Source organism: Thermobia domestica, chromosome 7 (assembly GCF_964235325.1).
Source record: "Thermobia domestica chromosome 7, izTheDome1.hap1.1, whole genome shotgun sequence".
Taxonomy (NCBI): domain Eukaryota; kingdom Metazoa; phylum Arthropoda; class Insecta; order Zygentoma; family Lepismatidae; genus Thermobia; species Thermobia domestica.
In genome coordinates this window covers 167789965-167816593 of record NC_137460.1, presented here as the reverse complement: position 1 = coordinate 167816593, position 26629 = coordinate 167789965, and the positions used below count along the sequence as shown (strand labels likewise).

At 36.0% G+C, this 26629-nt stretch overlaps 1 protein-coding gene across 5 annotated transcripts in view; it reads left to right on the top strand.

The window, feature by feature from the left end:
* Positions 1-26629, top strand: part of LOC145690563 (beta-1,4-glucuronyltransferase 1) — a 148712-nt gene that overhangs the window by 46053 nt on the left and 76030 nt on the right. For 3 of the 5 annotated variants that reach the window (XR_014132242.1, XM_081765574.1, XM_081765575.1), the window contains one exon: positions 15219-15434. Coding sequence is in view for 3 of the 5 variants with exons in the window: in XM_081765574.1 (XP_081621700.1) it covers positions 15219-15416 (198 nt within the window). In the remaining 2 variants the exon portion in view is untranslated. Of the gene's footprint in view, positions 1-15218; positions 15451-26629 lie in introns of all 5 variants that reach the window. The other 2 variants (XR_014132243.1, XM_081765577.1) reach the window with 1 other exon arrangement.

Below are 26629 nucleotides of genomic sequence, written 5' to 3'. Positions count from 1 at the left end.
CATATATAAAAAAATAAGTACACTCCTAACATGGTTGTCATACACTTCCTAAACCATAAACTGAAACTTACAGTTCACGATGTGATCAATGCACTGCCGACCTTATTGCCTTTTAAATCTTTCATGAAATCTTTGTATGCTCACTTCTCTCAAAGCCCTAAGAATCAAAGTATTATGTCAAAGATAGCTACATCACTTGAACTTCAATTTAGAAAAATTGGAAAAATTTTTTATATTCGCTGGGTAGAGTCATCTTGTGCTACAGTAAAAGCTGTCATGTCGAGTCACCGATTCCTAGTTGAATATTTCTGTAAGCAAAAGAAAGACGAAACCTTGGAATCCAGGAACGGAGCAAAATATCGAGGTTACTACGAAAAAATGAAATCGTGGAATTTTGTGATGGAATTAGGTTTACTCAGAGATACTCTGGAAACTATTAAGCAACTTTCCATATTTTTGCAGTCGAGAGAGTCTCATGCAATCGGCACATCTTCTGACATTAGCGTTTGCATTAATACTTTATCAGCAATGAGAGAAGAGCCAGGCATTCATCTCCGAGCAGTTGAAAATGAGTACTCAATGAAAGGAACATTTCAGGAACAAGAAATTGACGAAGCTGCCACAAAAGATAAGGAATTGTTTAGTGTTTTCAGACGTCAATTTCTGCAGAGTCTAGTAGATAACATAAAGTCAAGATTTTCAAATGCAGGCGCATTTCTAAAAGATTTTGAAGTATTGAATCAAGCATACTGGCCAAAAGTGAAAAATAAATTAATATTGTTCGGAGATGATAAAATTGAAACACTTTGCAAATATGTCAAATTCCAATCAGACGATGATAATAGCTCTCTCGTATGTACTGTTCTTTAAAAAAAATTGTCAGTAGAAGGAGATAAAAAATGAAGAACACATAGGCCATCCAAAGATTGAAAGTAATTCCGGTTTCATCGCCAAGTGCGAGCGTGGATTTAGTGTTATGAGCAATACACTTACTAAACTACTTAATAGAATGGAACTAGAACCTTGTCTTCTGCAATGTTTGTAAGTGTAAACGGACCATGTTTGAAGGACTTTGACGCCGAAAAATTCGCAGTTGAATGGATAAGAAGTGGCCATCATTCATCACTAGATGCTCCACGTAGGAAAGAAACTGAAGAACTGTCATCTCATTCAAGCAGACTCTTCATCTGAACTATAATATTTCTGGTAAGTTTTTTTTTTTTTTTTTTTTGTCTGTCTGTTCATACTTCTCTTCATGTTCTTGTTTGTATTTTCATCCAAGTTGATAAATCGATTACAGTTGGAATTTTATTAATTTATTGGCAACAAATGTAGAACTTATCGAAGAATTCCTAGGCATTGCATTTATACATACACAATCATGTACTTTCACAACAAAACTGCTCTTGTCATCAGCCAAATGTTGGTGTTTCTTGGTATTATACAGTCTGCGGAAAAACACCACCACAGAACTCCGAGAGGTGGTTCCTTATATCAAATAAAAAAGAATTCTAATAAACATGGGACAACTCCTGAAAATTTTAAATGTTTCATGAGAGGAAAAAGATATATAATATGTGTGTGTGTACTGTTGGCATTACTATAAAAATCTATCAGTGAAAAAAAGAAAAAAATACAAATGCACTGAAAAAACTATCACATTGAGAAAGAAAAAAAATCGAAAAAGGAAGAGGAAAAAATGAAATGTGGTATAAAGAATTGATGTATACAAAATAGTTTCACTTGATATCGAGTCCAAGCTGTATTCTTTCGTTTGGGAGCCATGCTTATATAGTATTATAGTTAGGATTTAGAATTTTGAATTATTCACTGGAGCGAAGTACTCGATAGAAAAGAAAAGTATCTCTGCCTGTCATATATTGAATTATATGTAAGGTAAAGTTAAATCAAAAGACTAACGCTCTCTTTTTATTATATACAAAGTACAAAGCTTTATTTACATAAAATTAAAGACAAAAGATATAAAAGGAAACAACTTTCTACCATTACGCTGGAAACCAATACGTGAAACTTGGAATTCTAAGGTGATATTATTTAATATACAAAGATGAAAAATACAACTTACAGTAAAATGAATAGCGGTTGTCTAGTTTTAGGTTGTTTATCCATGTCCGAGTCAGGCTCTGTCGCTGAATTTGAGTTAGGAATCTGATTGAATTCTTACTGATGCCTGGTCTCTCCCGCATCTTTTTATATATGATTTACATCATTCTTATGCCAATGTTCTCTATAATAGCTTTGTTTTTCTTTTCTTTTACTCATAACAACTTTTAACGCTACGTGATTGCCTGAGAACCTCATTAGCTAACGACAAATTAAGACTGTCTAAAATTCTTTTTTGTTTTATCTAGATCTCCGTTACCTAATTAACGAAGTGTTTTCGTATATATATATATATATATATATATATATATATATATATATATATATATATATATATATATATATATATATATATATATATATATTATACAATTGCTATTCCTAAAAGCAAGACAGAAATAATATTGATTATTTAATTAACTTTAACTTTGGAATAAAACTTCTTAATATGTTTTATACAATATGATAATTTCCTTAAAACTCAGTTCTTAAAATTTCATTACAATATTAATATAGGTTTTCCCCACACCAGTTATAATGAATCTAATCTGCCTAATAAAAAACTTGCACCTCTTAATTTTTTATTATTCGAAATTAGATGATTTGAGGTTTTAATACCATTTTCATGTAAAGAGGAATTTCAAGAATTACTGTGAGAATTTGTTTTAATAATAAGCGTATCAACAAAATTAACGATACAAAACATAACAATCCAACTGCAACCGTAAATATTGCAAAGTTTTCTCGAGAGAAGATAACATTCCTCAGTTATTACTATTATTATATATCCTTAACAGATTATATTATTAACATTTCGTTGTACTTCGATCTACATTAGAAAGGTTAGAACCCAAAATGGTTCGTGATGCAACAGAGAAAAATTCATGTACAAGTATTGCAAGTTTAATAAAAAAAGGGGGGATGTATAAATTTAGTGATACAAAAAGGCAAGTTAAAGCAATTAGTTAAATAATATAGTAAATTAAAAGAGTTCTGTACTTATGTTTCCTATTGGATCATGTAGGACACGTGGTCGAACTAATACGTCTAATACCGGCACAAAGTTACAAATGCAAAGGCTCTTGTTAATATCACTGAAATATTTTCAGTCGAGAGTATCACTGAAATATTTTCAGTCAAGAGCCCTTCCATATAGAATAATGAATTATTGTATCCACGTAAGATAGTAGCACAAATAAACCACCAATTTTTGCTTAATGCTGACTATGATGAAACATTGCTCCCGTTCAACAAGTAGATTTCATGACTTCTAACCTAGTCAAAGATGACGAGGACCAGAAACCATGAAAATTCCCACAGGAGGGCAATACTATATTAGATTACGTAGATACAGACATAATATAAGTACACCAAATAGTAAAAGTTCATAAATCAATCGATATATATTTACCGAAAAAAATACTAAAGGAAAAACAAAATGTGATAAACTGAATTGCCTAGGTAAGAATAATAATGTAAAGATGAAATATCATACATTACAGTGAACATTTAATCGGACCCTTTATTCTCCAGATGGGAGACACGGGTTCGATTCCCGGTGGGAGCGCATGTGGTTCGGATTCCACGTTAATCAGTAGATCCGCGTCTCATAGAGCCTCGCTGCTGAACGGGACGTTAAACTCAAAACTCAACCTTTATTCTGCCAGAAAGACTAACAGCTGACGCGTATCTACAGTTCCTATGATTCATTATCTACAGTGCATCATTTTAAATATTCAAATTTTTCTTCGAGGCAAAAGGTAGAATTGCCATAAAATTTAGCTTAAAATTGTTTTTATTTGGGGGTCTAATTGAAAGATAGAACATTTTTTTTAAGTTTTGCGTCCGACGTATGTGCATGGAGGCTAAATTTGAATATTAGAATTATTTGCTAAGAACTTTATAGAAAATAAAATACTAGTCTTCATCTGTTTTCCTGACAAAAGTATCGTTTTAAGAGCCCAGCTTAAAACAGGGAAGAAAAGTAACTCGTCTTATGCGCAACAATATTGATTCAGGATGATCTTAAAGTTTTGCTGGCATCTACTATTAATCCAATGTTCTCGGGATTGCTGCCAGAGAGAATCTTGCTGTGCTGAGCTTTCGTTACCATATAGCGGTAACATCTTCAGAGCTATGGGTTGGAGTGTGCTGGTCGTACAATTTATATTGTAATCTTAGGGAATTGTTGTGTTTCTATTGGTTGTTGTCATTGGCCAATAGCGTGCTCTAATGTTGCTGGTGGAAAATGTTCTCTGATTGGCTAATGGTTTTTCGTACTGAGAAGCTGAAGCCAGATGTCAGGTAGATGATAACCTTCGTCTCTGTTGATGGAGGGCTTGTGTGTAAACTGAATAGAGCTTCATGTATTTTCCTGTCCCAGAACTGCTTGCTTTTCTTTAGAACTTCAATTTGGTTCCACATTGCCGTATGATTGTATTGTATGCAGTGTTCGGCTATTGCAGATTTTTCAGGTTGTTTCAGTCTGGTGTGTCGCTGGTGTTCTTTCATTCTGTCTTCAATATTCCTTCCCGTTTCGCCTATGTAAGTGGCGTTACATTCACATGTTATTCTACAGATGCATGGTGTCGTTAATCCCAATGGGTCTTTTGGCGTTGGTAGTAAACTCTCGATCTCCGGTGGGGCGCAATGTAGTCTTGATGTTGAATTTCTTCAGTAGTCTTGTTAGTTGATTGGAGGTTTTTCCCATGTATGGAATAACTGCAACATTTTCCTTGTCTTCCGTATTCTGTGATGAAAATTTTCCGATTCATAAAAACATATTCCACTTATTCCTACATCGTTGTTTACCCGCGATGTGAGGTGAAAAATTTTCTTCTATATTTTTCCGGAAAATTTTCCGTTCTTAACAAATATCAGTAAGCAAAGAACAATTGCTCAGTATTCATAAAATTGATTGAATTCATGTATAGAAATGTTAAAAAGTGAAAGATCGTTTAAAGAATCTGAAAATTTTCATGGCTTAGACAATTTTCAGTACTATGTAGGAACAAGTGCAACAATTTTTCGTGAATCGAAAAATTATCTGTCCTGTACACTGATGAAAATTTTCCGGAAAATTTTGAAACGGAAAATTTTCCCCGATTCATAAAAACATACTCCACTTACTCCTGCCGTGATGTGAGGTACAAAATTTTATTCTATATTTTTCCGGAAAATTTTCCGTCAACAAATATCAGTGATCAAGTAACAGTTCCTCGGTATTCACAAAATTGATTGGAATCATTTATAGAAATGTTAAAAAGTGAAAGATCGTTTAAAGAATCTGAAAATTTTCATGGCTCAGAGTTTAATTGAGTTGATTTTGAGTTTAACGTCCCTTTCGGCAGCGAGACTATATAAGACGGGATCAACTGATTAACGTGAAATCCGAACTACATTAGCTCCCGCTGGGAATCGAAGCCAGGTCTTCCATGCCAAAGGCGGATATGATAACCACTTAGCAACGGAGCTCGCAGAGAAAGAGAGAGAGAGAGAGAAACATTGTGTAAAATTTTACTTCACAACTTGAAATATTAGAAAATTTTCCGGTTCCCGAAAGCTAATTGGAAAATTATAATTTGTTGCTGTCTATCTTTCCTCTACAGAAATTCAATTTTGTAGCTCTATGTGCAGTTAAATATATTGGAAAATTTTCCTCCTAATATCACTATACATAACATCCAAATTGTCCGGATTATGAAAAGTTTTTTCCACTTGTTTCTACATCGCGATAAACATTTTCCGATCTATGAAAATTCCTTTCACTTGTTTCTACAGAGCAATAAAACTCCGATTCACAAAAAGTTGTTTTACTTTTTGCTTCAAAATTATGAAAATTTTCCGAATCATAAAAAGTTCTTCAATTTTTCCATAGAAGACAGAAAATATTTCGATTCATGAAAAGTTATTTAACTTGTTCCTACATAGTACCGAAAATTGTCTGAGCCATGAAAATTTTCAGATTCTGTAAACGATCTTTCACTTTGTAACACTTCTATACATGAATTCAACCAATTTTATGATTGCTAAGGAATTGTTACTTAATTACTGATTTTTTTTAGAACGGAACATTTTCCGGAAAAATATAGCGGAAAATTTTCCGAAATGGAAAATTTTCCACCTCACATCGCTAGCCGTATTGTCCTCTTTTATGGTGCGATTTCTGTTACTGTATTTTCTCATGGCTGTCTCGATCGGTTTCTACGAATATCCGTTGAATTTAAGTACGGCTTCCAGGTGAGAGAGTTCTATGCTTACATTATCTGCTTCTGCTATTTGGTGTGCTCTGTGTATTAGAGTATTTAACACCTCCGCCTTCTGTGCAGGATGATGAAAACTGGTGCCATTGAGGTAGAGATCAGTGTACGTGGGTTTCCTGTAGATTGAGTGGCCTAGACTTCCAACTGGTTTCTTGTATACGAGTACGTCCAGGCACGGGAGTCTTGCTTCTGTTTCTGCTTCCATTGTGAACTGAATGTTGCGGTGTATAGAATTCAGATGTTGTAAGAATTCGTCGAGTTTGTCTGCTATGGGCCATATGACGAATGTGTCGTGTATATATCTATAAAATACCTTAGGCGAAACGCGAAGGAATATTGAAGACAGAATGAAAGAACACCAGCGACACACCAGACTGAAACAACCTGAAAAATCTGCAATAGCCGAACACTGCATACAATACAATCATACGGCGATGTGGAACCGAATTGAAGTTCTAAAGAAAAGCAAGTAGTTCTGGGACAGGAAAATACATGAAACTCTATTCATTCGTAGATACAAGCCCTCCATCAACAGAGACGAAGTTTATCATCTACCTGACATCTGGCTTCAGCTTCTAGTACGAAAAACCATTAGCCAATCAGAGAACAGTTTCCACCGGCAACATTAGAGCACGCTATTGGCCAATAACAACAACCAATAGAAACACAACAATTCCCTAAGACTTCAATATAAATTGTACGACCAGCACACGCCAACCCATAGCTCTGAAGATGTTACCGCTGTATGGTAACGAAAGCTCAGCATAGCAACATTCTTTCTGGCAGCAATCCTGAGAACATTGGATTAATATTGATTCAGGTTTGGTTTATTTTCAGATAGATTGTAATACCGACATTGGAAGTAAATGTGATTTTACTTAGTTTCATGAAATATGCTGTAGTTCTCTCTCAACCACCCATGCAAAAGACAGGTGGGATGAATGACATGTAATACCAAAAAAGAGAATTACTCCTTACTTTTGGCTCCAAGGAAGATAACTAGACAAAGATATGTTTGCGGACACTCGAATTGGCAGTAAAACAATTAGCAAGTCGCATGAAGCAAAAAGTTAATCATTGTAGTCTGTTTGTAGTTAGGATATTTTCCCTACTTCCATAACTTATATAATCGTTCTAGATTAAAAATATAAATAACACAGTACATTTGCAACTTAAAATTAGTGGCTGCTTAGTTTGTCTATAACGAAATTATCATATACATACTGCAGTATTATCGTTCAATTTCCACCCCTGACAGTAGCAAAACTGCAGGCACGGGAGTCAGACTTAAAAGGAATTTATACTCCGTCAATAGAGTCAGACTTAAAAGGAATTTATACGTATCTAGGGTAATTTTTTGGACTTAGTCTCTGGAAAGCAATCCCACTTTTTGTACGAAAGAGAGAGAAAAATTGATGTACCACGATCGACGAATACGTCACTGGGACGTGTTCCGTCAGCTGAGATTCGATCGCATTTTCATGAATCAGGTCCTTGCTAGTACGCTCATATCGCGCTCATTAATTACATCGTTTGTGAGCATAATGCCAGGGAAGTGGGATACGAAACATGATAAAACTAGAAGAACTTCAGAAAATTTACGCAAGGAAATTAAAGTTTGTAATGTATATGCATGAGCATCTGCGTGATAAAAAGAACGTTATTCAATCCCGTAAAGTGAGATACTGAAAAATTATTTATAGACATTACTTCGTAAGCTAACAAAGCACGAAGTTCAGGGATATCTTCAATCGTGATCGCATTTTTGAAAACAGACAGGGTTTGATATATTATTTTAGAGGACGACATAACAAAAACGTCACAGTTAGGATTAACTGAGTAATCCTGCACACAAATGTAAAGGATGAAGGGTGAGTGAGGCTGTTGCTTGTAACGTGTTAACATTAGTCAACAACTGAAGTGTCATTGAATGTGCCAGTACTCATCAATTAGTATAAATGGAAAGAAATCACGACGCCGATATGCCCAGGAAGAATTTCGAGTTGTTCGAGGTTTGTTGTAGAATCCAGTCTTCATCACTGCCTAATGTCTTCATTCATGAACTTGAACTCACGATCAAGTTAGTTTGTAATTGTTGTTATGGAGGAAGTTTCTCGAGATGGAGATTTAATTGGAGAATCCGAATTACAAATACTCTCTCCTCAGTCAGTTGACGTAAAATTGTTGTTGTGCTTGCCAGGCCGGTAGCCAGCTCAGAAATGTAGGGGTGTTCCGGTAGAAGTTAGGGGGGCCCGATCCAACCATATTATAGTTCATTTGCAAGCCTACCGTGAAAATTTTAGGAGGCCAGTAAAACTTTAGGGGGGCGGTCCCCCAGACCCCCTTTGGATACGGGCCTGGTGCTTACTGTTATTATGCTCAAAATCTGAAGATTCACTTTGTAATGGGAGGAAACGGGAGTATCCCGAGGAAACCTATAGACGTGGTGTTGTCCACTACAAACTTACTTGGCCGGGAATCGAACCAGGGACCCCACGCACCAGAGGTAAGCGCTCAACCACTAAGCCACCGTGTCTCCCATCTCCAGTTTGGAGATAGGATATTCAAGCCACCAACAGTATTTGTGAATGTGTTGCAGAATCCCTTCCGACGTTTCAACAGTTTGAGTACCTGAATAAGATCCGTTCGTGAGGAAACATTGGTAGAGTAAGATGCGTTCAAGCCTTCGCACTCGATACAAAGGAACGTATTTTGAGAGGCTTTGTCACCGAGATCGATGACAATTTTCGACAGTGTCTAAGTGATCAGTGTATGTTGTCTAGAGAAAGTTTTACCATCTTTTCTCATCATTCTAGTTATTTGGAGGATCGGTAGAGTGATCCGAAGCTCAGTGTAGTTCAGAAAATTAGCAAGAGGTTGTTAATTAAGATAGTTCAGTTATCATTCTTCCGATTGCTTCTACTCATCTCAATTAATAGGACTTATTACGCTTTCTACGGATATTGATATCAATTATTGAAGTTTTTTTTTTTTTTTCAAATATACATGTTTTGTCGTATATAGGTTAATATAGTCGTGAACCATACTAATATATACTGTTCAACTCAGTAAGAAATAAGGTCACAAATGTAGGTGGCGTTACCTATATATATGTTGTAGTTTTCTTGCCATTTATTAGGACAATGTTCATGAGTCCTATTCGGCATAAATTGCCAGAATAGGGACACAAGTCCAAAATTGTACTGCACTTTAGGTCTACTGTACTTTAGGATTTGTGCCGTTTAGTAGTAGAACATGTGAGGTTCAATGCAATTTATGTATTTTGCCTTTTAGGACTTGTCCCGTTTCGGATTAGTCCCGCGTTCCCTTTAAATTGTATTGAGTAGCGACCATTCACACTTGGCACTTCTTACTCCTCATCTGTGTACTAAGTTTCAGCTTGATCGGCTGAGTACTTTTTGCTACAACGAAGTGCAGTTCTTACATTTGTCATTCCCGTGGAACATTCTCCATGCAGTCTAACTAAAGACGACGAGCCTCCAGGATTGCCTTTGTCAGTTCTCTAGGCCAGGTGACATGCACGTTCATATTTGAGCTTATGTCATGGATTCGATATCCCGAAAACGATGGATTCGATACTAATGCCGGTCATTTTAGACATTCATTATCACTCTTTCTGACCCTCTAGCCGATGGGGCTGAACTTGGGCTTAAATGGCATTGAGAATGTCACTATTCATCTCAGCGACCTGAAAAATTTAGATTCGACAGTGACATTGGTCATCTTCGAGTATTATTCCATATCACCCTTCTCTCACCCTAGGGGTGTCGGCCCCACAGTATGGCATCGAGATTGTTACTATTCATCTCGCGAACCCCAAAACTATGGATTCGATACTAATATAAGTTGTTTTCCGTTATTTATGTGTCACTTCCTTACCACCCCCTAGGGGTGCTAGGCTGTCTTAACCCCACAGTATTTATTTCCAGATTGTGCATCATGTGTGTACAAGGTTTGGGAAAATTCTGCAGGCGTTACGTTGCAAAATAAACACACATAAATATAACGTTGCAATTTACCAACCATTAGCTTAAGCTATATTCAGTAGCGTCCGTTCAGACCTTCTTAGTCTCCTCCTATACTAAATTTCAGCTTGATCGACTGAGTACTGTTTGCAGCAGCGAAGTGCAATTATTACATTCTTCATTCCCTAGGAGGATTCTCCTTACGGTCGAATCAGCAAGATTTCGAAGGTAAGAGAAAGCGAAAAGAAAGATCCTTCGCATGTGCGCTGCATCAACAGGGTGTCTACCGGTCACAAAAGTCACGAAAGTCATGAAATTTAGCTTGTGGGTCACGATTTTTTTTTTTTTTTTTTTATCTGTACAAATATAGTATAGACTGGAAAATTTTGTTCTATAAAACGTCAAAATTTACCACCAAAAATGTCTATGGTCTGCTTTAGACGGTACCAAATCACAAGCGAAGCATGCTTCTATCGCATGTATGAAAATTTAGCCCAATTCGCACCCAAATCGCTCTTAAGAGTGTTAATGAATTTTTTTGGTTTGGAAAAGAAAAGGTCACGAAATTTCACTTTGGAATTTTAGTAGACACCCTGATCAAGAATAACGAGGTTCAAACAAGTGAGAAGAAGATAAAGAAGCGGTGATACGAATATCAGAAACTTCTTAATGAAGAAAACCCGTAGGAAATTGCGAGAATCTATCCATGAATTAGGCACTTGTTTGATCTTGGAAAAGATGAAAAGTAATGAAACCCTAGGACCGGCCAATGTCCTAATCGAAGCATGGACAAGTTGAGCAAATTACTGGATTCCTTTACCTAAACTTTTAAATAGGATATTGGAAACAGATAATATACACAAATATGGAGAAATGTTTTTAAAACAGAGATGATGTGCAAGAATTGACAGCTACAGGGGGAAAACTTAGGAGCCATTCAATGAAGCTCTGAAAGAGAGTGAAAAAAGCAAGATTGAGGGAAGAGACTAAATTAACAGAAAACGAATTTGTCAGGACAGTCAACAACGGTTGCAATATTTGCACTTAGGATGCCATCAAAAAATAGAGAGAATACGAAAGGACCCCATATGGTTTTCATCGACCTAGAGAAAGCGTATGGCAGTGTCTCGAGTTCTTATTTGGTGGGCACTGAATCAAAAGTGTGTTTCGAACACACACATCTATAATTCAAGATATGTATGATGAGTATGGGACAAGAGTGAGAAGTGCGTGTGGTATAACAGAAGAGTTCACAGTTAAAACGGAACTTCATCAGGAATCTAGTTCTACCCCATTCCTTTTTGCAGTTGTGATGGACGAACCTACAAAGACTAAGAATTAGCACCTTAGCAATTTGCAGACGACTTCATGCTCATGAGTGAGACCAAGGGAGCACTGCAAAAGAAGTTAGATACCTGGTAAAATACATTGAAGAACAAAGGGCTTAGAATTAGTAAAGCCAAAACAGAATATTTACATTGCTCATTCAGCAAAATGTAGTCGAAAATAAAAGAAGTCTGTAGTACGAAGATAAGATTGTAATGGCGAAGAAACTCAAGTACTTAGGATCAATATTACAGGTAAATACAAGGATAGAAGACGTAAAAAGCAGAATTAGCAGCGGATAAAACAAATAAATAAAGCTGCAGCAGTATTGTGTGACATGAGGGTACCAGTACGCATTAAAGGGAAAGTTTACAAAACGGTAGTGAGACCTAAAATCATATATGGAACAGAATGTTGGGCGACGAAGAAGAGAGAGCAAAGCACAGAGTTAAGAATGAAATGATCCGAAGAACACCAAAGGTGAGACTAGTAGAAAAACTACAAGAAAGTAGATTTCGATGTTTTAAACACGTAAGAAGACCTTTGGAATATGTAGCTCACCAAGTGCAGTGAAAATGAAAGGGAAATGAGTGCGAGGCCGCCAAAAGAAGAAATTTGGAAATTGTGTGAAGAACGATATTGTGTAGTGGATGTGACACAAGATAAATACAGATGGAGAACAGCAATCCAAAAAGCCAATCCCGGCCAACTGGAAAATATGTTTAGAAGACGACGACGGTGATGACGATGACGACGACGACGATGACGATGATGATGATGAATATTCTCCCTATCGCTCGGTTCTTGCTGTTTTGTACATTTCTTTATCTCATATTTTCTTAAAGAGATTAAAATGAATTTAAAATAAAACTGTTTTAAATATTTAAATTGTATTTTTCTATTGTGTAGCCTACAATGGAACATTGTAATCTTGGGGGACAACAAATTTTAGGGGCCCTAGACTCCTATATCCTGTGGTTACGATGAACACGACCCACAACACCGGGGAATTTTAAGCCGGAAATAGGCCAGAATTGTCATGAGGACATCCATCACCAGGTCTTCAGGAGATGCTGATGAAAGAGGTCCCCTTTGAACCATTTTGCAATTCTTAATGAATACACGAAGAGTTGACTCACTGGATATGAAGGAACTTTGTAGAGAATTCACAAGAAGGTCAATTCTGGTTTTGGACCTGTGGAATTATTGTGTTAAAGTGAACATGTAACGTTAATTCTGTCGTGAGCTACGTTACATATGCCCTGATGCTAAATGTTTATGCAATACACAAGATTATTTGGAATAACTCAACACAGTAATGCACTTCAAATATATACTATTATCCTTCAACTTATTTCTTGTTCGGCACCTTAAAATATTGTACATTCAGATTACACAAGATGGTTCTTCGTTACCTCTATATTCTTCTAGTTACCATAGCAACGGCATTAAACAGATCAACAAATCGTCATAGCAACGACAACAAGCAAAATCTCAATATAATACAAAATATTTAAATTATTTCTTTATATAATTTCTTCTTCTTCTTCTTGATAGCTTGTGCCTTTTAAATAGCTCCTTTTACCCGTAAATAAAAATGATACTTAAAAGTACATAAGAAATATACATTATCGTTGTAAACGGTAGGATCACAGCAGCTTGTTACGTTTATAATTATCATATAGAATGAAATCAAAACTCTAATTAAATAAATGAATAAAAGCGCAGTGCCGTTTATGCAGCATCATTTGAAGATTAATGTGAAGTAGAAGTAAAATTAAGAAAAGAGAGTGTGTATCACCTAGAGAAAACTTTTTGTGGATGTGAAATGTCTTCAACTTGTAAGTCCTAGCGAGTGAGAACGTGACTTCGATTACAAAGGTATATAGAAGAATCATTGTACTATTTAGTGACTAATTATAGCAAGCTGTATTTCATATGTGTATACCGACATGTTAAGTGCTGTTACTTGGCATTTCCCAAAGCAAATATGGTGTACTAGTTTTGCTAATGGGCAACTCTGTGATGAATACTTTGTACATTTTAAGAAATTCTGTGTACATATTTCAGTGTGTAATATTTTCACTTTTCAGATACATACGTTTTCCTAGATTACAACTGTTTTTATACATTCATGCAAAAATAATAATTTACAGTGAAACTGTAAAGATTAGTGGGAATCACACGGTATATATGTAGATGGGGAAAGGAGAGTACTGTTGAGAGAAGGGCACAACAAAAAGGTTTGCCCCTCTTGCATTTGATATTTCATTACTCGGCTTTTCAGGACTATTTGAATTGTTACATCTCAAAAGCTATTTACATACATTAGTTATAAATTGCGAGCAAATATTTTTTTAAATAATTAAGCTTAAGAAAAATCAGCTGAACTACGTTGAAAGAAATCTCTCTCGATGCAATTTTGTCAGAAGCGTATTCTTCGTTTATTAGTTTTTCTCATCTGAAGCTCGACGTTCAATGGAAATATTAGATAAGTGTTGGTATTTCATAGTTACCTTGCTATCAAACCATATTTATTTTTTAGATTTCGGAAATTATAATATGGTATTATAACTATGTATTGGGAATGAATCAGTATTAATGATATAAGAGTGTTTTGAAGGTTTTATCAAAGACGTTATCGTCTTAAACAAGAACCAGGGAAACTTCTGCTGTTTGATAACTATAGAAGTTTATTTTCTGTGCTAATCCGAAGTACGGTAATATATGAAAATCATTTAATAATAATAATTATTTTCTTACCTTTCGTGCTTTCTTTGGTTCATTCAAAACTCAGCCTATTGTTACACGTATTATTATAATTATTTCGAATATGTTATTATTGTGGAAGACAGCAAGGAACTCACTAAGAAGGAATTTGCTGCGAAACGGATGTCCTTAGTTTAGAGTACTGGCATATTTTTTAAATAACTTGAGTTGAAATTGTATTTAATTCCAGTAAAAATGAGTAGTATTACATCTAATCTGGAAAAGATCCTAACCGGCGGTTGACGTTTTTCTTCTGGGTGATGTCTGAAATTCATCGCTCGTTTCAACTCAGTTACATATCCTGAGACTCCAGAATAGTGTGATGGAAATTTTCGTTCTCATTTTAGCCATCAGTGCTGTTTTTAGGAAGTAACAGAGAAAGAAAATACATGGAACAGCAATCTCATCTGTTACATTATGTAACATGAAAGATATAAATTTATTTGTTATAATCAAATACTAAATCAAATTTCAGATTTTGATGAGACTACAACCGCAAATGAAATTTTTATTTTTTGAGGATTGACATAAGAATTATAAATGAAGGCATTTTTTCAATTTTTAGACATGTAGAACTTCTGTTAGTAATGAAAAGTTAAATTTATGCAAAATATTTTATCCTATTTCCTCAGTAAATACAGTGTTGAATAGTTGTAGTGATAAAGTTTTTCTTCAATAACATTATTGACCCATATGTGTTGTGTGAAAATGATTTGCAGAATTTATAGATTATTTGTTTTTCATTTCACAGGGGTATGCTTTGTGCGTTTTGGACTACGAATTTCACATCCTTGACAATGCTTTTTTGGTCCACAAACCTGGAATTAAAACACTCAGGAAAGATCCACAGCGGGCTGTTATTGCTGGGAAGACGAATGCCTTAATCAAAAAGGTTATTTATCCAGAGCTTAAAATTTTATATGGTACGAGAAAAGGTTGCGTTGTGTGACAGAGGTTTGAAGATTCAGTAAGTATAATCACAGGTAATATAATGTAAATTATGGAATACTTGAATAGTTTTACTTGCGAGAGTATTATCTAAGATACACGACTACATCTTTATTATATAGACATGAGCTATACCAGAATTCCTTGGTGCTTGTAAACCGATATGTATTTTTGACTCTTCAGTATAGTAGAACTTGAAAACATTTACACGTTTTCTCAAAGAAACGTTGTCTTTGTTCGACATTTTGCCTGCACTTTTTCTTGTCTTTGTTCGAAATTTTGCCTGTGCTATTTTCTTTCTTTTTTTCCTTTTTTTCTCTCCACTTCGAGAATTGACTTATCTGTTCTTAACACTTATTCTCGAGTAAATTGAACTTTAGCTGTTAGTGGCACGTGTAATTGTGATCACGGTTGTCATCGTTGTTTCTTTAACTACTTAAAAGACTATCGATTGGCATCGTTAGAATGATTACACATGATTGATTCTCACCGTGTTTTCATACTTATCTGTTTTAATTGATATACTTTTCGATCATTCTCCTTTCCTTTCTTATGTACAATTCCAGGACTGAGTCTGGTACCTGGACAGTTGAAGTTACTGAAGCAAACTGTGTTGAGCATTATTCAGAGTAGTCTTATTTTTTCTTAATGCACAGATTTGCTTGTTTAACGTTGTCCCAAAAACTGATTTTGAAGTCTCTCTCTGTAATGTGGTTGCGTCATATCGCCACCGATATATAGAATCTTGAACAGTCGTGAAATGCTGTCTTTCAGTGTCAGTTTAAATTTGAAAAATAGGAAGAATTATGTGAGAGTCGAATCCGGGAAATAATAATTGATGAGCCTAAGACCCATACTTCGCTAAGAACTGTGTCACAATTACTGCTGAGTGAGGACGAGTAATGTTTTCCAGGAGGATCTAGATATCACGTTCTTCAGCTGTGGTCTAAGACGGTGAATTCATCGAAAAGTCGTAATTGAAAGAACTATCGATTGCTGCATCCTGAGCAAGCACCATCTTGATCCTTGATTTCTTGAGAATTTCTTTTTATGTAGTGAGTTTGTTTCCTATCACTTCATGCTTTGCTTTTTATTAATGGATCATGTTGATACCACCCAGGGTTTGCCCAAGTAGGCCCAGCCCGAAAAAACCCGCCGGGTTGGACCCACCTGGGTTTTTGAGCTTTTTGTTAGTATATTATTGGTCTAACTAAGGTGATCACATTGAAAGTGATTTTTATCAGATTTTAGACTTCCCTTGAGCTAATTAGACGCTTTCATGTCAAAGTGCACAACATCATTCAACATCATTCAACCTATACAAAGTTCTGAATGCACTGAATGAATGAAAAAGCTTATCTTAGCTTGAAATAATTACAGAACAAATTAATGTATGGATTCTGTTTATAGCCTATTTGAAGCAAAATATGCAATTTTATATTTTAGAAAATACTTTCCGTGAATAGTGTGCTCAGCAACGCCGCACAGTGGGGCCAAGGCGGACAAAATGGAATGTCATGAAAGTGACAATTTGGGCGATAATCTATACGTTTTCTATAGTAAATGATGCGAGGAATCCGATTGTGATAATGATTTTGCAATTAGCATTGTTTTGCAATTAGTAAATTGTATTTAAAACTCAACAATGTTGAAGTTGCTGAGTTTACGTAGGTTTATTGAGAGGTAAAATACAGTTTTGCTTTATGGGGAAAAAAAATAGCTGCCCTAACGTGACTGATGTGAATACAGGCAAGCATGCGACAAACAATTGGTTCGCCAAAAAAAGTTACATAGAAGGGATAATTTGAGCAAAATAGTGAATTTTTCAAGGAATTGCACACATGTCTAGGCTTATAAAAAAAGCTCCGCTGAACTCCGCTCTAATTAAAACGTTTTCATGAAACTACTGTAGTAAACTACTTTCTCTGTAAATTGCATCACAATATGCCGCAAAATGTAGCCATAGCACTGTTGTAAGCTGGCTGACTGCTTTGAGAAAACCCAGTTCCCGTGGAGCAACATAGTAGGAGGTATAAATAGGGCCGTGTGCAGCGAGTACTATAAAGTCAATTGGCTATCATGGAGTTTCTATGCAGTTACAGTGTTTCTAGTAGTTACAGTAGTTGTTTCAGTGAGAGTGTGTGCTCTTTTCGTATAATGGAAGAAGCAGTAAAATATGCCGAACTTTGTGAAGTGCTACTTACAGATGGATCAGTGGAGTGTTTTATTCGCGAAAGATATCAGCACATGCATGAAGATAAACTTTCTCGAATTTGTGATGAAATAAAGAAAAGATTTTTGCCGCATTATGTACAAAAACTAAAAATAGTTAATCACAGTAAGACATATTTTCGCAAGAAGTATCGCGAGTGGATGAATGGTGAATTTGTGATTAGTTTCCCCAGTGATGATGCTCATTCGCCGAAGCCTTCCAATCCTGTTGGAAGGCCTAAAAAGTGTTTTGAAGATTGTTGTGAGAGAAGTAAAAGACGTAAAGTTCACGATCTAAGAGCATCACATTCCCAAAGCGTAATAGATGCTGCTGCTTCGTCGTATTCAGGAAACACGTCGGAAAGTTTCAGTGCTGATTTTGCATTATCAATCTTTACACAGGCTAAGCTTTCCAAATATCAATACGAGGTAATCAGAGCTGCCACAAAAGAAAAAGGGTTCAATATTTTCCCCAGCTATAAAAAAAAAAAAAAAAAAAAAAAATCCAGCGTGCAAAAAAAGATTGTCACCCTAATGATATCAAAATTAACGAGACCTCCGCAGAAGTCCCGCTCCAAAGTTTACTTAATCATACAGCCGAAAGGATCCTAAAAAGAATAAATGAGAAGGAATTAGAAAAGTTGAACTGCCAGGCACTGACAATGCATACAAAATGGGGCTTTGATGGCTCGTCTGGCCAGAACGAGTTCTCTCAACGGTTTGCAAGTGAAAATGACGCGAGATCAGATGCTAATTTATTTATGACTTCTATTGTGCCTTTACAAATAACCCTACCTGGGAATGAAGATAAATCAATTTGGGTTAATCCTCGACCTTCCTCGACGCGACACTGTCGATCACTCAGGTATCAATTCATAAAAGACACACCTGAAATAATAAAAACTGAGAAATTGAGGGTTGAAAGGGAAATCAAGAACTTGCAAGAAACACGATTGAACCTAGGGCTCAACTGTATCACTGTAAAACATGTTTTACATTTGTCAATGTTGGACGGAAAAGTTGCTCAACATATTAGTGAGACATCTGCAGCAAGTAACTGCTTCATTTGTGGGGCTCGCCCATCGGAGATGAACGACTTATCGAAACTTGAACTGAAGCAATCTAATGAAAAAGTACTGAAGCTTGGGATTTCACCTCTTCATGCTCGAATCAAGTTCATGGAATATGTACTACATCTAAGCTACAATCAACAATTCAAGTCGTGGAGGACTACGAAAGATACTCTCCCAATCAAAGAAGTTGCAAAGAAACGCATCCAACAACGATTTATGAATGAGCTCGGGATTAAAGTTGATGTCGTAAAACAGGGTTATGGTTCGACGAATACCGGAAATACCTCCAGGATATTCTTCCGACATTTTTCTCTAACTGCAGAGATCACACACACAGACGAAAACTTGATTCGCCGGCTTGGTATAATACTGGAGGTAATTAACAGCAACTCTGCAATTGATTCAGATAAATTTAGATTGTACACAGCAGAAACGGCTAAATTAGCTATACAGTTATACCCGTGGTACTATATGCCTTCCACAGTGCACAAAGTATTGATACATGGGGCCGAAATAATACAAACTGCAGCTCTGCCTATCGGGTTACTTTCAGAGGAAGCGCAAGAAACTCTTCATAAAGATTATAAGGATTACAGGCTTCACCATACAAGAAAATGTTCCCGTACAACCACCAATGAAGATGCGTTCCATAAAATCCTCGAGTCATCAGACCCATACACAACTTTCCTGAGGCCCGAACTAAAGAAGAAACATCTTCCTCTAAGTACTGAAGCTACAGGATTATCTATTTAGATTTTCTTTGAAAAACACTTGTCTTTTCAGTTCCTCCCGTAAATTATTTCTAAAGTGTGTTATACATATAAGAAGAATACATATATTTTTACACCGTTGTTAATAGAATGAACAAAGCAAGTTGTTTTTTCACTTTTAAAATATACAAAAATAGTTTTTGAAGACTGCAATCTAAGTTCTGTAATTTTCAAGTCATGGACTTATGAAAACACTCATATAAATGTACCGTTTCTTTGTATTATAATTAAGATATAAAATAACACAATATTGTGTTTAGCACACTTTTTTGTATATGTTATTTCTCTATGATTTACTTATTCTACAATATTTTGCAGAGTATGACTTCCTCAAATTGTACTTTTATATATATATATATATATATATATATATATATATATATATATATATATTTCTGACTAGCATCATCCATTGTATGCATCAGAAGTTCACACAGCTCAATTTAATGTTCTGTTTGAGAAGATATCTCGCGACATCTTGAGTGCAGTCAGTCGTAACGTTCCGGAAATGGTTTCATTTGATACACCTCCACAACATACAAGGGAGCACACCATCGTCTGTTTCTTCTACCAACATTACACTATTATCGAGAATTTTGTCCGCAAAACGGGTGTTCGGCCCCACTGTGCGCCGGGGGACGTTATCCGTCATACGTTTGACGATTTCAAGGACATAGGTGCATGTATCACCAGTAAATATGTAAATACATTAGTAAAACTATTAGTATTATTTCATACATTTGATGGTAATACAAGTATTCTTCAGTAAAATTTTGTTTTCCAACAACAATAGTTAAGTTCAGTCATTTGTTGCTACTCTTCAAATCAGCATTCTGTAGAATCAACGCCAGCAATAGCGTAAAAATTCTTGTCAAATTTAAGAAGTTTAATGCTCGCAGTTCCGAAGACTATGTAACCCTACTATTTCAAGTGCTGAATTTAAACTTCCGTACTAGTGGAAATGTCGATGTCCAGTAAAGAAAGTTGCATTTTCGGGGAAAACTCGTCGTGAAAGAAGTGCTCGGAAAATTCCCGCAATTGAACACACAAGGCATTGGAAATGAATACTTCAACAATAAAACTCTTTATTTTAAGCTGGCACATATTTAACTTCATTTAAGACATTTTGGGCCGTATGCAGAGTCATTTTGACGCGTGATTAGTGGCATCCTAAAGAGTTAGACTAACCTAAGGTTCCTGTAGTAATCAGGACTTTAGTATGACGCTAATCATACGTCAAAACGACTCTGCATAAGGCGGTTTGAAATATTTACTTTATAAAATATGAATTATCTCCTTGTTAATTGTTTTAAATTCATTTTCGGGAAAGAATAAGCCTGCCATATTTTCTTCGAGAGAATACGGGACATCTTCCATTAACCCCCCCCCCCCCCCACACACACACCTTTCCAACACAATTCAATGAACTGTTGATCTGGTTATGAATAACAGTATGATATATGGAGGTTCACTGAGCTGCAGCTGCTTTTATCTCTTGGGTTCCTGCAATTCTTTGTACGGATTGAAGGTATTTACAGTGCAACTACATGCCTTAAAAACTGAAGACGGCGTCTTATAAAAATTCTCTACGGGGAAACAATATGCAAATAATCTCTCTTCATTTAAATCAGTGATACTATCTACCTTCAACATTCTTCGCGCGTTTAGCAATATTTATTTGCGTGGCTGTATTTGCCAAAATTGCGTTTGTCAGTTTAATCTGATGAAAACGTAGCTGATTTTTCTGCTTGCGTTCTGTGTGATTGTCAGGACCGAATTTATACATTTCCAAGCCCTAAACTAAAGCACAATCCTGCGCCCCTAGCCTATTATTTACAATTTCTCTTACCTGACACTTTTAAAAAATACTCTTCGTTCACTCTCTTCTCATTAAGTGAACACTGAAGCAAAGTTTCTTCTATTTTACATTCTTTACATTTGTGCAAAATGGCCATCCCACGGTAGAAGTTCCAAATACATATCAACGTATTATGTAACAAAGATTCATTTCATCACTACACATACACTATTGCATCAAATACACACTATTACTACTACAAATGTATTGAGAAGCAAGTATTTGAATGGCACGACATCTACTCGATACTTTTTTCATTATTAGTAATAGCTAGAGTTTGCTATAAAACACTACTGCTAAATAAAATTGATAGTAGGAGAATATTGGAGCGAAAGAAAAAAATATAAAATACATCTTGTTTCTCACAATTGCAGTTGACTGTAATCTTCAAACTTAGTCAGGCTTATCAAATTGTAAACTGTTAAACTGCATAGTAATATTGAATTCGAATTTACTGCACATTACATGCTGTTGTATATATTGATACTTATAAAACTCAACAGACTGGTGTAGATTCTTGAGGATACTTTGCCTTGAGTTTTAACCCATTTGGGACCAAATTATTATTTTTTTTTTTGATTTCTTTCACTTTAAGAATTCAACTTAGTTTATTAGTGCCTAAGTATCACGAAAAAATAACATTTTGATTTTTCCTGCGCATCGGACGTGACTTACGCCCTGTCCTATAAATAGGACGCTGGTCCTTTCTGATATACTAGAAATGCCATATTCCAAACTAATTGCATTCTATTGCTTGAGTGAAGCAATTCAAATTTTTACCGCTAAGTGCTTCAAGGCATTCAGTGATCAAGGCCGATCTATCCAAGCACGAAGTCTTCCTGATTTTTATATATATATATATAGTGGCGGATCCAGGATATGATCAAGGGAGGGGCTAAACCCATAATTTGTCGTTTTATCCAGTGTAAAGCTGAATTGAAGCCCATTTTATCCAGTGTAAACCTGAGCGTCAAGGGGGGGGCTATAGCCCCTTAGCCCCTCCTTAGATCCGCCCTTGTATATATATATATATAGATATATATATATGCGTGTGTGTTTTGTATTGATATTTATTTACCAAAATTATACAAAATAAGATATATGACACATAACTAAACATAACGTACAAATACCAGTATTTAGAAAACTAAACAGTTACGTTTGAAGTTCAGATAATTGCTATTTTGTAATTTCGATCTACCTGTGCTAGTTTGTCACACGTGTTTGGCTTTGATTCAAAGTTTATTTTTCTTTGCCTTGTTGGTATTTCACGAAATGCTTTGAAACAATGTGACATAACACTTTTCAAAGTACGATAATGGTATTCAAGTGTATCTATTGGCATCTTTACGTCTTCCTTTCCATAATGAAGTAACCACTTCCAGCGAGCCGTACATCATTCAATACATTTGAAGAGGTGACCACCAAGTTTGATATATATGATAGATATACAGATATGTTGCGTGTAAATGTCAGAAGATCCACATTGAACTGAGTTGGTTTCGTAAATATAATTATGAGTTTACGATCATCATGTTAATAATTCGTGAAAATATCACCCAATACCACTTCTTGCATCTTATATCAATTCTAAGTTTTTGAAGCAGTCAACACCTCCCATATGGTTATTGTAGGATAACATGAGGCTGCTCAATTCTAATATGCTCATGATGTAGTCGGCTCCACCTCATCGTTCACAAAACAGAATTTGTGCCAATTACAACACGTCAACTGTAATTCCATTTGGCAGTGAGAACTTACCATTCCACTCGAATCTGTATTCATATGAACTCCCTGCATATGTATTTACTCAACTCTTGAATCTGTCAATGGATACTGAGACACACGATTGCATTGCAGAGTACCGGTTGCTCTGAATCCTAATTTACGAAGATGTATTAGCAGATCTCTACTTGCGAAAAAATCATCAAAATATAGCAAAATATAGCGGACCATGTACAATATCTAGTATATTGAAAACCACTCTGGAATCTTAAGAAAAATCGTCTTCTCAATCATGATGTATATTGTCGCTAGCACTCTCCTTTATTTTCATATCCTTTCCATAGCAGAGATCAAATTCTTATAAAAAGTTTTATTATCGTACAACAGAAAATGATGATTGTTCTTTATATGTACATCATAACGAACTGTTTCCTTCACTATAGCTATATTGCACTGAGTCAGTGTTGTAAATACAAAAGAATAACTCTGTAGGTGATTTGTTTACAACATTTCTCTTTCAGTTCGCTGAAGTTTCTGTCAGTTTGTACACCAACTTGGGGAAGCTTTGTGTATGATGCGTATTTTTTTTTTCCAAATTTGAACATTATTATTCAGCACTTTTCTTTTTCTACCACTTATTTCTCTACTGTAGTTACACTAAAGCTTAGATGCAAATTACATTCAATTGAGAAAAGTAAAAAAATGTAGTTTTTAAGTATTGAACAATGAATGATAAGCGTAAGAACGCGAAAAATCAAGGACGTCAGTCTATCTATACATTCGTTTTTATTACTTAGTAGTATATTGCTTTGGACCAGCGTCCTATTTATATGACACTAATGTTTCAACATCTATAGCACCGAAAATAATAACAAAACTAAAATAACTTTTTTATGGTCTGATTGTCGTGTACCTATTGCTGCCTAATACATATAAATTAAATGCATTGTTTGTATTAAAAACAAAAAATAACGTTGCCCGAAACATACCCAAATAAAGTAATTTACACAGGTAAATTTAAGCGTCCGTCTTTTGCAGAGGGAAAGGAAAAAATGTATCAAAAAATTACAGTGCATTATGACAGGTCTCCAATTGCTCCCTGTAATTAGCAGAACACGAAAACCTTATTCTTCTTTTTTATAAAAAATAAAATATCAAGTGTCCTAAAAATAGGACACTGGTCCCAAATGGGTTAAGGCGTAGTTATTTTCGTACTCCACAGTCGACATTCTAAGTCCCATACTCTTAATAGGAAGCTACCGTGCATATGAGGCTATCATCGAATGTTCCATCAGTTTTCTTGGATATCCAACAGTAGAAAAGGATTTTATTCTTAAATGCTACTTGCAGTCCTCCCATGTACATAATTTTCTTGTAGTTACTGAAGAATTCAAACATTAATCTCAATGGACATAGCAGTGCATCTTTTTTCCAAGGCAATTTGGAAGCAGTGATCAAACCACCAGACTTACAATATTCCGCCTCAGGCGTGGAAAACTGGAACGTAGCTAAGATTGTATATATAATTCCTGGAAAGTTAATGCGATCAATAACTTGGCCATATTTCCTAATTTCCACCTGCGAGAACAGATACGGGACAAAGTTATCAGTGAGTTTAATATTAGCTCTTCAGTAATTGTCCCCCTGCATCTCGTCCAGTTACTTCATACTGAATATATAGGTCTGAATTATACGGATGAATAAAGTCATCGTCTATGTCAATATCAGACTCTATGTCTTTGTGGGGTTCGTTTTGGTTATGAATGTTGTCAATTGGGTGGAAACGATTGCAGTTTATAACTCTCAATGGCTTTTATGTAACGGGACTATTTTATATTTCTACTTCAACATTATGCTTGTTTTTGCACCTCCAAAGGGAACACACATTCCCTTCATTCGTCACTCTAATCTCAAAGGTCACGTGTATGACTTATCTTGAATCGGAAAGAAGAATTGAAAGGTAATGTACAATAGGTTCAAGAAATTCAGTAAGATATTTAAATGTAGCGAAGATGTATCTCTTAATACAAGGATTCCTCGAGCCATGCTACAGCGTACATTCAAAGTATTCTCCGAAATGAGCAACTAGATCTTGCCCTTGGGTCCAGGAGATAAGACTACGTAGTACTCCGATACGTATGAAAGAAGGGTAGTGGTGTACCCAGTAGGGCCGATCCACGCCCTACCGGGACGAATGTAGATAGAGCGCTCAAAGAGCGTTTCGTGCGTACAGTTGGGTATGGGATGGGATACTTGTACGCTAACGCACACTCGTGCCTCAAAACTAAGAGAGAGAATAAGTTCTGTATCCCAGTTAGCAGCAGCTAGGTGCAGGGTTCACGACTCTTCCAGAAGAGCCACCACTCAAAATGGACAGTGTCTAAAAAGTATCTACATCAGCCACTGTGTCTGGTAATGTATGGTGTACCTCTACCGTAATTAGAGGAAGTTCCGTATTGCTTGAACGACCCTACCGAGAGAGGTGTGGTGGTGTTTCCCAATGGAAACCTACACGTACCATTGGGTTCGGAATGTTGCTTAGCTCCAACGTGTACGTGTTACCTAGACACGTAAAAGGTACGTAGCCCCGTATTGCTTGTGCGAGCCTGCCAGGGGAGACACGACTCCCAAATGAGGTCTACATTAGTTGTTAAATGTGGTAATTTACAGTGTAACTCAAACGTAATTAGAGAAAGTTTCATATTGCTAGCACGATCCAACCGGGAGAAGAACGTCAGATTCGTGCGTGCAGGGAGACTGAACGGGGACTGGAAAAAAGTGCCTATCCCAGGAATCTGGGTAACGGTTTTTAATCTCATTAAATGAGAGGAAGCTCTGTGGGATAAGGGCTGGCATCTAACTCAAATGGTAACTTAACACGTATCATTGGATCCGGATGAGATACCGGATTACTTCGACGTGTGCTTGAGAACTCTATACGCGAAGGCGGTAGCCGTTGAACGTATAGAGGTAAGCATGGCCGAGACTGAAGAAGCCTCCTCGGGCATGCCTAGGGCTCTCGGATTGAGTTGAGCTCTGTCGGACTGTGGTCATACCGTGGGATTTGGTAGTTTGTGTGAGTTTATCCTTGGGATCTGTGTAACGCCGAGCATGGGCAGGATATAGCTTGCCTCAGCGTTCGGCATCATGCCTGTATATTACACTGTTCAACACCAAATTTCTTTCCTGGAAACTAATAAGCGATTCTGAAAGGTTTTGTCCCACTGAATTCGAAAATAATAATAGTTTTTGCGTATCAGGTCTCAATTTTTGGAAATCCCGGGAAATGTAATTACAAATTTCTACATTCTGGGACTAATTTGGATTTGTTATTAAACATATCCTTTTTATAATAATGATATATACACTGCACACAGCATGCGTTATTCATACATTGCAATATATAAAATACAAACTATCATTAATGGAAAATATATTACTTCCAGCCCCCGCCATAAACGAAAGTTGAAAAAATGTTGCGGGAAAAAGTGGAAACTTTACCGTCGGAACTAACTTTTCTCATCTACAGCTGGCAACAGTGGACGGCGGTGAAACAACTGAGCTTCAATATTGTATG